At 43.3% G+C, this 13,100-nt stretch overlaps 1 protein-coding gene across 4 annotated transcripts in view; it reads left to right on the top strand.

Annotated features, from left to right (window-relative positions):
- ME3 (malic enzyme 3) overlaps positions 1-13,100 on the top strand; it is a 118,039-nt gene that overhangs the window by 37,253 nt on the left and 67,686 nt on the right. The window contains exon 1 of one of the 4 annotated variants that reach the window (XM_053970963.1): positions 7,206-7,278. The exons of the other annotated variants lie outside the window; for them this stretch is intronic. Coding sequence (XP_053826938.1) covers positions 7,240-7,278 — 39 coding nt within the window. The 5' untranslated portion in view covers positions 7,206-7,239. Of the gene's footprint in view, positions 1-7,205; positions 7,279-13,100 lie in introns of those variants that run through there. 4 annotated transcript variants of the gene reach the window in all.

The raw sequence follows: 13,100 nt of genomic DNA, 5'->3' as shown, positions 1-13,100 counted from the left end.
TCTGTACAGTTTTGTGTCACTGCTCTAATTCTTGACAAAATTTTCCAGCGTTCTAAAAGTCAAACCCCAGTGCCCTGGAAACTATATTCTGCTACAGATGCACTTTAGTAAGGGGTTTTCCAGGGAAGAAAGTTCACACAGCACTGAGTGTCCAACCATTCCTGTCTCATGAACTCAGTGCTGTAGTGGAGGGCTGCAATAACAGCTTTGCTGCAAGCAGATTTACACAGATACACCCAGAACAAACATTTCCTGTAATTTTTTATCTTCTTTGTTAGATACAAACACAAATGTCTCCAAGGACAATCAAGTGGGAACACTTTGAAATGAACCCAAGCAGTGAGCAAGTGCATTAACATGCAGGGTCCCGTTCGAGTTTTCTAATTAAACTCAATTGTGTTCTCTGACCTGCATTTTAAATACTGAATATTTAGTGAGATCCATACTTTTTTGCTCCTAGCCTGGCTCTTTTCAGGCTTTGTTCAGCCTGTGAATAACTCCATTAAGGAAGTGTGAAAGCACTGGACTATGTATTGAATTCTATTTTGACATTCCAGAGGGAGATGCTACCAAGCTGTAAATTACAGAATTGGACATCATTGATTTGAATTCAGATCAGTTTGGCCTGAAAAGCGGGGTTTAGCTATTTGACCTGTCATGACCTGTTTCTGTCCTTTGTTTAGCAGGTACCTGAGTTGTTTGCTAATTTTTTCCTATTCTCCTTTGTACAGAAATCTAAAGTATTCAAATGGTTTAGCCCGTATCCCTTGCTTTGGTGAAATAAAAATAATTTTGTGCTTCATCATAACATGAGATTTCTAAACTTTTTTTGGGCTGCCATTCCTCTCTCTTTTTTTTTTTTCTTTTTTTTTTTTTTTTTCCCAGCATGCCATAGTTTCAGTGTATTTACAACAAGAAGAAAATTGCTTATAAAACCCATCAAATTCTGGACACTGTTGAAGTTAGCATTTAATATAGTATTTACAGTTACCTGAGATGAGACTGTAAAGGTACTGAGTTGGAAACCTGGACTCCAGGAAGAAGTAGAGTACTCTCTGCCTGAGCCATAGCCTAATGCAGAGCTCTGCTTGCATGTTGGAGGGATGGAGCTGGGGCAGTAAGACCAGGATGATGAATCTGTGCTGTGCTTGAGATGGATGCCAAAGAGGCAGAAGTAGCCCCTATGAGATGGAGGAAAAGTGGAAAGAAGCAGTGAAGTGAGGAGCATCACCTGTTTTTTCAAGTGAGACTCACAGAAAGGTTGAGATTTAAGAGACTTGGTGTAGTAGTTCCCTGGATTTTCCTGTTATTTACTGAATTAACTTGAAAGTTTGGAGCATTGTGGAATCATAATACAAATACAGGTCTTTATTTTCTATTTCCAAAGCCTCTTAAACTGAGTGCATGAACACCTCGGCCAATACATGTGTGGGTGAAGAGACACTGTTTAGGCAAAAGCCCCAGATCTTCGAAAGGACACACACTGGATGCAAAGCAGATGCCCATTTGCTATCTTTGCAAATCATTTCCCACTTTTTCAAGCAGCTGGTGCTGGCTGTTGTCAGAGCCTGCTCTCCTGAGCAAGTTGCTTGGTTCACTGGTCTGACACCATTGCTGTTCTGGTTGTGCTGCTGTGGCTGCTCTGCATCCTGCCTGCACCTCCTGCCTTTCCTCCATCCCTTGCGTTCCCACACTGCAGAGTCCAGCTTTTCAGAAACACAGAGGCTGGACTTTGCTAGTGCAGCAAGGTGCTGTGGTGGAGGGGAGCTTGCTGTGGCATGCTGAGGCTCTGCTGCTGCCGTGCTCTTCTGTGGGGTTAATGTACTTCCAAGCCAAGTGCTCCAACCTCCACAGCTTGCTGACTCGAGCTTTTGAGAAGACAGATGTACTGCAGCAGGATCACTTCACCAAGTTGTTTGTTTCCTACTCCCTTTTTGATATGGCCTTTGGAGAGGCTAGGAGAAATGGGAAAACAGAGCTTAACATTCTTACTTACTCTGCTCCCATGGGGAGGCAGGAGACGCCTTCTTGGTTATTGCCAGTTTTCCTTGACTGCCACTAGATTATTATCCAAGTCTGGAAGAGGAGACCTTCTGAGGCTGAATGATGTTGTTTATCCTTCCTGGCTGTACATTAGGGAATGGGGAATTTTTTGTTTTCATTCCCTCAATGCAAGTCATGAATGCAATGATACTGTGCCCAGAATTTGGTCTGTAGGTTGGATGATGCAGAATCATAAAAGGCCTATGTACTGGGCAGATAAAACTGATATAAATGTTTTTTCTTAGTGAGAGAGGAGCTGGCACCAAGCCCTCTGCATCTCTTTCCATTTCAGTGCAGAGGATTTGCAGGGGAACTGTGCAAGTCATGGGCTGTGAGTGGCATTGCTGGAAGTGTGCAGTGAGGAACAAGCCCTTCAGCTGACTGAAACAGCCGTCAGCTGGCTCCAGATGTGAGCTGGCAACCACTTCTGCCTGCAGCCCTGAGCTGTCCCAGCTGATTGCAGCCACAGCTGAGAGCTGTGTCTGGAGATGGACAGTAATGCCGGACAGCAGTGAACTGCCTGGATGCTGTGCACAGGGCTGTGATGTAGGACATGGTAGTGTGAAGAAATTATAATTCAGGAATGCTCATCACTGTGATGTAGTAACAACTATGCCTAAGCTTAAAGGGACAGGAAGGAGAGAACAAAGGCGAGAAACAAAATATGTACAAAACTGTACATAGGTACAGTTGTAGAGAAATAGGTACATAACCTGCATTTCCAGTAACTATTTTTTTCTCCATTTCATGCCTTTGGAGACATTTTCCACCTGATTGTTACACTTTTATAACAACCATGGTATACAAATTAAACAAATGGCTTGTTCCATTTTGCCTTTTCCAGTCCTGCTTTGTTCCCCTGAGAAGCATGGTACAGAAGTTCTCTTGGCCGTAGCTGCCAAGTAACTCATTCTGGTGGGAACCTGCTGCTCTTAGAAGCATCCAGTCTAGGAGTTTTCTCCTGAAATGGGAGGTGTAGCAAACATTTCTGGTAGTGGCAGTTCAACACCTGCTTTCTATTTGCCTGAACAGTTTGTGCTTTGTGTGGTATTGATAGAAATGATACAGTAAACAATAAAGAAATTATATAGTAAAATGACTCCATGGTTATGTTACCTGCTTTTTCACTGTAAAAAAAACAGTGCTCCCTCTAAGTTCCCGAGGACTCAGGAGGCCTGAGCAATTTGCATTTATCAGCTGTACTTGAGATCATAGGAATGCTGTTGGCACTGGGAGCAGTGATTCCCCCTTCCTGAGTTTACTGAGACCAGAAGAACCTTCCGTCATGGCCCATGCACTTTGCCATGGTAGAACACAAAACTAAGAAATCATTCCTTTAAGCTGGCTGTTAGAAATTTAGATGCCAGCAGTGATATAACAGAGGGCTCTGTATTCTGTGCTTTTTACTGCTTTCTGTGTATTGTAGGGTTTGAGTTAGCAGTGATTTTAAAGCAATGCAATTATGGTATTTATTCATTACATTTGCTGATGACAACAAGCTATGGAGTGTCTGTGGGGACATCCATGGCAGAACTAGAACTCAAAAGGATTTGCACAAACTGCAGGAATTACATGAAAAAGCATACATATGTGAGGTTGATTTACAATAATCAACAGTGCAAACACATGCTGAGGGGAGAAGTCCAGCCAGGGAGCACATCTGCAGGAAGGGATCCAAAGGGGGGTTAGGGGGTTGTGGCGGATCTCAAACCAAACAGAAGACAACAATCTCATACTGTTGTGGAAAAAAAAATCTAGTCTTCATATGAGCATGTATAGATTGGGTTGTGCTTTGCAAGATATATATAGTGATCCTTCTCCCTTTGGCCTGTGCAATTGAGCAGGGTGCCACGCCCCATCTGGCACACAGCACTTCCAAAGAGATGTGGCCCCTTGGTCAGAAGCTGGAGGTATGTTCCATAAAGGACAGTGGTCTTCACATAGCTGAAGTGGGGCAGTAACACAGAGGGATAAATTAGTGTTTGTAGCTATGGGAGACATGATGGGAAGTAGTGAGCTTCACTGCAAGTGAGAGCTGGACAGCAGGACAGTTTTCTGAAGTGAACTGAATGGATGATGTGGAACATCTAACACGGGAGATTGTTAAGATTAAAGAGTAGGTCTGTCCAGAGAGATGTAGGTGTAGGTCATCTTGCCTTATGAGCCAGAGGACCTCTTCATGCCCCCTCCAACCCCTTTTCTTCTCTGTAACTAAAAGAAAGTAATCTTGCAACTGAGCAGACCTTGGACCCAAAGGATATATTGGCTATGGGACATTTTCATGAAAGCTTGACTGAGTGGGAAGGAAATTAGCACTCTCCCAAGGCCACCTGATGGGGAATGTATCCTCTTCAGGCAAATCAATAATCATATGTTCCCTTTCCCCACCCCAGGAGAACTAATAGGGGCAAGAAGCATTTGGCAAAAAAAATTGGCTCATGACTACCAACCTGGACATAGAACCTCATCCAGATGTATTTCCTACTCTGTGCCACCATGCAGTGGGCTATGTCAGCAGGACATTGGCAAGGAGAGAGGAGCTGGATTTGCCTACTGAAGCATTCAGCTGGGGAACAGCATGCACAGGAATTCACTTTCATTAAAGTAGAAAGTTCAGCTGGAAGCACAAGATGTGCTGAGGCTGCTGCTCTCTGTGGATTTATGTTGGCATTGTAAGCACAGCCTGAAATCAGAAAGATAGAAATGCAGCATCCAAGCCAGGGAATTCCTGCTCATTGATTTTCACAACCTTTCTTGGTGCATCTGTACCACATAGGCAACATAGGGAGTACTTGCTTTCTCCCTCCTTCTATGCAACAACCAACCACCTTTTTAACTAAGAAGAAAATTGAAATCAGGTCAGAATTTACTTTAAAGAGCAAAATTACTATTTATGCTGAGTATGAAGCAATTTAGGCTTTGCACAATATAGAGTAAGATGGTAATTACAGTTTGTCATTTTTCCCTCACTCATTTCCAAAAAAAAAGACCAAAATGATTTGAGATTTATTGGGCAAATCTGACACCAATGCTTACTTCTTGACATTAAAGGGGGGAAAATAAGATGGAAAGCTCAGTCTCAGACAGAAAAGAAATGTCTAGGAATATAACAAACAGACATGCTAATAATTCCATGATGCCATTATGGTGTGTATAAGCTTGAGTACAGTCCAAGGAGCTTTAAACTTCTGAATACTGATTCAAACATGTTCATATAGAGAGGATGGTGTGTCATAACCATAAATAACAGGGGTGAGGGAAGAGTCCTGGGGGTAGTTTTGAGACAAACTTGCTTTTAATGATGCCCCTCAAAGTTTTGCCCTTAACTTCAGTCAGGTCAGATTTCGCCCTTTGGAAATGATCCTCTCTGGAACAAGAAATGGACCAAGCTTTTATATAGGTGGATGGGGTTTGTCTCCAATTTCTGTGAATTTTCCAGGTTAGCTCTGGGAGTTAAGTTATGCAAGTAAATTAGAAGAAATGGAAAAAACGTGCATGTGGTTTTAGAAAAACATGTTGAATACATTAACACTGGATGAGAGCAGAGGGAATTCATAAAACGTTTTACATTCTACTAATTCCTGAGCTACGCAACAGATGTAAGAGTAAACCAAGTGGCACCGGTAGAAGAAACTTTTTTGCAGAGTTCACTGGACATCTGGCTACAGTTAAGGGATGCTTTTTTAATACAAAATGAATACCCTGTTAAAATACGCAGTCCTATAGGTTCAGCATTGGGAAGGGCCTGCATTAGTCAAGGGCACTATAAACAGAGATGCACGCTATTGGGGGAAATGTCCAATAACCGCCATGTTGTAAGTGTTCAACTTGTTTTGGCTCGGGATCGGACAATTGCCCTGATGAGCTGCTCCGGTTTCAGAAGAAATCAAAAGAGAAAGAGAGAAGGACCCCAGGCTGTGGGGAATCTTCCCTCTTGACAGCTGCCTTCAACTCTGATGTTGGTTGCAGGAGATTGCTGGCTTAGCTTATGACCTTCCTCCAGATGCCACAGGGGCATCCCCAGTCTTGCTGCTGCTGGTGGCATTGCCCCCTTAGTAGGCTCCATGTAGAAGTGGATGCAGAGACCTGGAGCTTTTGGACAGGGCAGATTCCTTGGCTAGGTTTTTGAAGGCTAAGTATTAATTTCTAAGAAGTGCAAGACTTCATACCTTATGGGTATTTTAAAGCTGGTACAAGCTTTTCATATCAAAATATTCAACCTGTTTTCATGGGACAGGAGTTGTGCACTCAGAGATATTGTCATTCCATCGCCTCACTTTTTTTTTTTCTTTTTCAGAGGAAACAGGTATGACACCAGGAATGAGAAATTAGTGGGGTAGGACTAGGTCCTAGTGATATGGAAGTTTCTTCTTCTTTGATAAAAGTTCAAATCAGCATTTCTCTGTGGTCTAAATAATGATGTGGTACATACTGCGTATTCCTTCTGGGAGAAACATTTCTAGTGACAAGATCGCCTTGTCTTAGGAAAAAAAACTGACTCAAAGACAGTATTTTACAACCTTCCTTCTATTCCAATCTCTGCCAGCTTCAACAAAGTCCATGACATCTCTGTTCTTGAAGTCCCATCATCCTTTGCCATCTGTGGCTGTTTGCCTCTATTCATACATTTCTCATCACATTTTTATTTTCTGCTCACTAAAAGACTTCTTGGGGGAAGATGCTGTTTGTCCCTTTCTTTTCCCTTGACCTTAACCATAACTACAAGTGCAACTACCATCACCTATGTGTGATGTACGTTTTATATTTCTCCACATGTAAATCTCTTTCCAAACTGCAGTCCTTTCTCTACAAGCTACAATTCAGCCTATTTCAGATACAATTTTATCTGACCTTTCTTAAGGCTATCTGGCCGAGCTAATACTCGTCCTTGTGTACCTAGGATGGTGAACTTGGTGTTTCATTCCCTACCTTTTTGGATCACTGTACGCTGCAGCAGCCTCCATCCCAATGTAAGCAGTCACTCCGTGTCTCTCTAAAGGTTGTACTCAGTATATCTGCATGTTCTCAGCATCTTTTTGCATAACATCTCCAGTGCATGGTCTGTCTTATGCTGAAATGTCATACAGCTGTCATTTCATCCAGGCTTGTAGAAATCTCTGTCTGAACTAACCTGAAGCATTTTTGCTTTGTTTCAGGTTTTTCTGTGTGCTGCTGTTCTTTCTCCACTTTTCTGTAATGAATCTAACCGGTCTTTGTGGTCAGAGCAGTTCACAGGTGATTCTCATTGCATGGCTTCTTTTATTTGTTGTCAGATGTTGATTCCCGATTCAAAGCAGCCTGCAACATGAGCCTCTGTCATTCCTTTGTAATATTTTCTGCTTTCTCTCATTTTCTCCACATTAGAAAGAACTTTCTTTGAGTACCACCAAAGCTGAAACGCTCAACCAACTTTTCAAAAAACGACTACCTGACCAAGTTAAGCTACTGATACAAAATCAAAGAATTGTTTAAGTGGGAAAAGATCTTTAAGATCAAGTCCAGCTGTTAGCATGGTACTGCCAAGTCCATCACTAAGCACCATATCTCTCAAAATCATTGCTCATCTTGCAGGTACACAAGTGCCCTGCTGTGTGCCTGGACCTGGAAGCTGGACTTCCTATGCTTTATAGTCTATTTGGGCAGGATTTGCTCTGTTGGTACCACCTCCAAAACAACTGATCTGGGTCTCAATAGCAGAGATGTCCCCCAAAGGTGCCATGGTAGTGCAAGGAGAGAAGGAAGTTTATGAAGTATTTGGTGGGTTCTATCTGCTTACCACTGAGCCTGGACTTTGAGTCTTTCTTTAACTTTTTATCCAGTATAGAAACAATGACTTAATTCCTTTCCTGTTTTAGGGAAAGTGCTGTAAACCTTTAGCCTGTGACCTCCCTGAAGGGCTGTGCTGGCAGGATCATGCTTTGCGTGTGCTTCTCAGCCCTTCCTGTGAGGCTGAAACTAAACATCCATGTTTGACTGCACTTCTGCAGTCTGGAGAAACTTCCCTTTGATGCAGTAAAACTGAAAAGTCATTTTGCACATGTCAGACACAGACCACGAAATTCAGCTTGTGAACTTTGCATGGCAGCAGTGCCAGAAAGATGAAATGCCTTTGTGTTTGCAGTAAAATGTGAGAAGTGAGCTATTGGGAAGATTAGTTCATCTTTTAACTTCTTATTTACTACATGTCAGATTTGTAGGATCAGTGATGTATTCACAAAATATGTGAAAGAATGTAATAGGACTCAATACAAGGTCCCTGGTGACAGAATATTACCAGGAGCCATCTGTACTCTTTGATGTAGTGCCACCCCAAAGCTTTTCCTTACAGCCTTCAGATGTGGGTGGTCTAATGCTGCTACTGAATGGTATTAGAAGGAAAACATCTCATACAGTGTCATTGTCTACTTTTATTCTGCCCTTCCTGGCTCACCCAATTAATTCTAAGATCAAGAGTTGCCTATTAAGTAGCTAATGATGCAGTAATTTATGCTGGTTACATACCTCCTGCAGCTGGTAATGCATCCCAATTACGTGAAGCAAGACAGAAATCTGGAGCATCTCTTCCTCGGTCTTCCTTGCTTTTATAGAGAGCAACATGCTCTGTTTTCCACTCTGCTGTATAGATCCATAGGGTCTGTCCGATGTTGTCCCTCCAAGGAAGCACCCCTTGACTGTGTTATGCTATAGGATGATTGTCCTGCTTAGCCATGTCTGTCCTCAGCAGGCCTGGTGACTGCCAAAGCTGGCACTGTGAGCTCCTCATTTGCACGGCATGCCTAGCTGGGTGTCATGCAGCTCAATGGGAGTACCCTGATTTTCTATGCAGACATTTCAATGGGGCCATAGGCAATAAATAGGTGTCCTATGGCGAGGGGTTTTTCTTCATGTCACTCACAATAAGAATTCAGCCAAAGATCTTTTGTGTTTTACCTCTGAGATGAATGTCATCCTACACTAAAACGACTTGCACAGAGGATTATTTTAACATAACAAATATTTTTGAGCTGACTTACTGGCTTGGCAGCGGGCGTGCCGAGAGCACTGCGAGGCTTGTGCTGAGGATGAAGCTCATCATGCTAATTAGTGCTGCTCCTCTGCTGTCTCCTGCCTCTCTGTACCAGTCGTGTCTTTGGGACAGAGACCACCTTTTTTCATTGCTTTGTTTTGATCTCCTGTGTCTTTTTTTACAACATGCTTTGGACCCTAAGGATGTGATGCATGACAAGGGCTATTCTAATATGAATGTTTTTGAGGGTTTGTTCACAGTCCAGAACAACACCTTTGCATTAATTTAAAAGAAATAGGCTGCTTTTCTTTCAGTCAGTCTGCAAGTTACAGTCCTCTCCTGGTACCTGGAGTGCATTGAGCTTATGTGTCTGTGCTGCTGGTAAGCAAAGCTTGCAAGCATAGCTGTCAATACTTAATGCTGCCAAGCTGTTTCTGTAAAGGGCTAAGTCTCACCACAGTGGTTTTCTGGTTTGGTTTGTTTTTTTCATAAGGAGAATTTATGTTGGTTAATTACTTAAACCAAGTAAAACGTTCAAAAGGCTATAAATGATAGTGTGTCCACCTTATTTTCCAAGGAGTTTTACTGAGAAATGAATAATATGATACACCCCATATTTAGATAATAATGATGAAGATGACAAGTCAAATGGTAGGAAAGCAGACTTAGAAGTCTCAGTCTATAAAGAATTATGTATGCACTTGACATTACATGTCAGATGGCGGGAAAAAGCATGCCCAAAAGCCTCTGTAAAAACAAAAGGCCTTCATTTCTGCTGGTTTGAAAAGAGTGTCAGAGGAGGAAGGATGTGAGGTGAGTTTTCCATGGGAGAGATGAAGTTAACAAAAATCCAAAGAATGTAGATTAAAAATGTTTTGGGATTTGGCAGTAGAGAGATGTTAAGGTCTCCTGAATACCCAGGACCCATGGACTACCAGACTTCTCCAGTTACACCTTTGCAAATGGCTTCCCTGTGACATTCCCACTCCTAGAGCTATGCTGCTCAACAACCTTTGGATCAGAACCCATGGACCCCATGTATGTATGTCTGGCACAGGCAGGTATCTGTCTTCCTTGGAGGCTGCAGGTGCTACCAAGCTCCACAGTGAAAACACTCTGTGAGAGGACAGTGAACCAAATCCAGAACCACTAAGACCCAGTGTGATAAATTAACTATGTCTTTTCTTTATGCTCTGGTGGAAGCACCCAGATCTGGTTTCAGCTGAAATCTGGGGGCTTTCCCACAAACTTCATAACACAGAACATGTTACAGATGTGCGGCATTTGCTTTTGTTCTCCCCGGCTGCACGCAGCTCTTGGGAGCCCGGCTGTGGCGTAGCTTCCACGTGCTGCCGGGGTTTGCTGCCGCGGGTTCCCGGACACGGCTCTGTGTCTCGGGTGCGTGGGCTGGCCAGCCTCTGTTACCGTGCGCTAGGGATCTGGTAAAGAGGAAGGAATTTGTCCATTTACTCCGTGCTTGGCAGGAACGGTTTATTGGTCACGTATGGCGCGGTTCGATGGAAAGGCACAACCGCTCCCAGCACTTGCATGGGAGAAAATGGCGCCTGGGTGCCGGCAGGGTAGGATTTTATGGAGGGGCGGGGCAAGAGGAGCCATGGCCTGACGGCCAATAGGGGCGGCTGCCGTGGCGGTGACGCCAGCAACAGCAACCAACTGAGGCAGTGCTGGGGCAGTTCCTGGGCCCCAGGGCTAGTGGGGATGCGGCATCGGGGAGATTGGCAGGGAACTCTCTGGCAAGGATGGGAAGTGTCTGCCGGAGTGACTGGGGTAAGCTCCAACAGCACGCAGCTAGGAGTGAACAACCGCAGGGAGGGGAAACACGGGGGGTGCGCAGGATTACAGAACTTGGCTATCTAACATAAATTAAAAACCCCTAATCTAAACCCAAACCCCAGGATGCAACACAGATGCAACACATCAGGAGCAGAGTTGTACTTTGTGTAAGGACAGACTGCAAGCAACAACCAGCACTGAAAGTCTGCTAATGGCTTCTGAGCTCCCTGCCACATGTCACAGAAGGAATCAGATAATGTTCATCCCAGAGCTCAGAGGTAGCACCTCTGTATTCTGACCAAATGCGCAGGTCCCTTTCTTTCTTCACCTGGAGGATCTCTCCTTCTGGGGTTGGTTTGGGTCTAAAGAAGGAGCAAAGGAAAAGCAGTGAAGTAGTGAAAAGGCACTTTTCAAGTGTATTGCCTCTGGTGTGGGCATATCTGGATGAACTCCTGGTTTGACCTGAAGACTTTCTTTTTTTTTTTCTTTTCTTTTTTTTAACCAGCAGTAGGGAATTCCTCACCAGCTTGTTCTTGCAGTAGCCATGCCAACAATGACAAGAATGTGGAAATCAACTAAGCAATTATATTCACAGTGGTGGTTAACAGCATCCCTTCATCTGAAACAAATCAGTTACAGTCCAGTGAAACCTGCTGTACCTACTGCCTGTACATAATAGAAGCCTTGTGCATTTTCAGAGCATGCCAGGCCACTTAAACAGGATCAGTGAGAGGCAACAGGAGAGAAATGCTATGTTTTATTAACCAGAGACACAGAAAAACGGATATTGTTTTATTCAACTCCCCTCCATGCAGAGAAAAAATCTGCCATTGTATTTATAATGGCATTTCTCTAGGTGCTGCAAAATGTTGTAGGAATGAAGTCCAGGAGTATAACTTAAAATATAACTCTGTGAACAAGAGTGATGAGCAATTGCCAAGGTAGGAAAATTTATCTAACAGACTTGAAATTAGTGGTAGTTTCTGTGATCTTGGTCACCTCTGAAAATGTGCAGAATTTTCTGTACCACTGGTGTTTAATATGTGAGCCCCAGTAGTCCATGAATTGCTTCTAAGCAAGTCTGTGAAGACTGGTTAGGAACACAAGTGCACAGCTGCTGAACAGCACTGTACAGACATTTCTAAAAGAACATTTGTATCTTGCTTGAAGATTATCAGAGACCTATGACTCAAACAAGACTACAAAAATGCAGTATGTTATGACAGACAGAAACTTACAGAAGTCAGCCGATGTGCAAGAGGCAGTTTGGAAGGTGTGCCCTAAGGTACACACCCAGTAATGTGAGGCCTCATATACAGTTAGAGAGAATTTGATCCTTGATGTTTCCTGACCTAAAGAACTGGCTCCTCTCTCTCAGAGGTGAAAGATATTTATGGTCCTAGGCTGTGCACCATAGAAACTCCTTGTTTATGGTGTTTTTATTGTCTTTTTGTTGAAATTATTATTCAGTGACTTAGTGACTGTTGGCAGGTTCAGGAGGATACTGCAGTGGGGTTTAGCAGTGTCCAGCCAGCAGCCATACAGTTAATGCAGTTAATGCCTGCTCTTGCTGAATTTGTTGTTTGAATTACTCTTCAGTCTGCACAATTATCTTGAAAGTGAAAACAAGCTGGTTCAGAGCAAATTGAACAACAGGGTCCTAAATGGGAGGGCAGTGTGAACCAGAGTAGCACATTTTTATGGATTAATGGCCAAATTGTTGTCTCATTAAAGTCCAATGGCAGAATTCCCATAGGCTACAATAAGAGACAGGATTTGACCCTAAGAAAAGATTCCATTTGAAGCATTTGAGTGTCTCCCAAAAGCCAATTATTAAATCAGAGGCGCCGTAATAACTGAGCTCAAATTTATTTCAGGACCAGGAAACACAGTTGGGAGGTCAGTACATGCTCATCATGTCATTTCTATGGTGACTTCATTGCAAAACTCGGCACTGGGCTGTGTACAGGGCTGACAATAAGGCTGAGCTGAGAAAGAGCCTGAAAGAATCGCATTGTAACTGATGAAAAGAAGTTGTTTCCATCAGCCACGTTGTCAAGCAACTTGGCAAAGCACAAGCAAAAAAGGTCTCTTCTGGTGACTGACTTCCACCGTGTTCCTCTTCTTTCAGTGCCACCACTAGTCACCACCTGGCTCTGCTCCAGGCTCTAAAGAAAGCTCCAAGTAATCAAATGTTTGCTGACAAAACCACACTAACAGAGGATGTCTGCCTCCTCGGTACAATTTAATACTTGCA

Source organism: Vidua macroura, chromosome 2, assembly GCF_024509145.1.
Source record: "Vidua macroura isolate BioBank_ID:100142 chromosome 2, ASM2450914v1, whole genome shotgun sequence".
Classification (NCBI taxonomy): Eukaryota; Metazoa; Chordata; class Aves; order Passeriformes; family Viduidae; genus Vidua; species Vidua macroura.
This window is presented reverse-complemented; position numbering and strand designations above follow the sequence as displayed.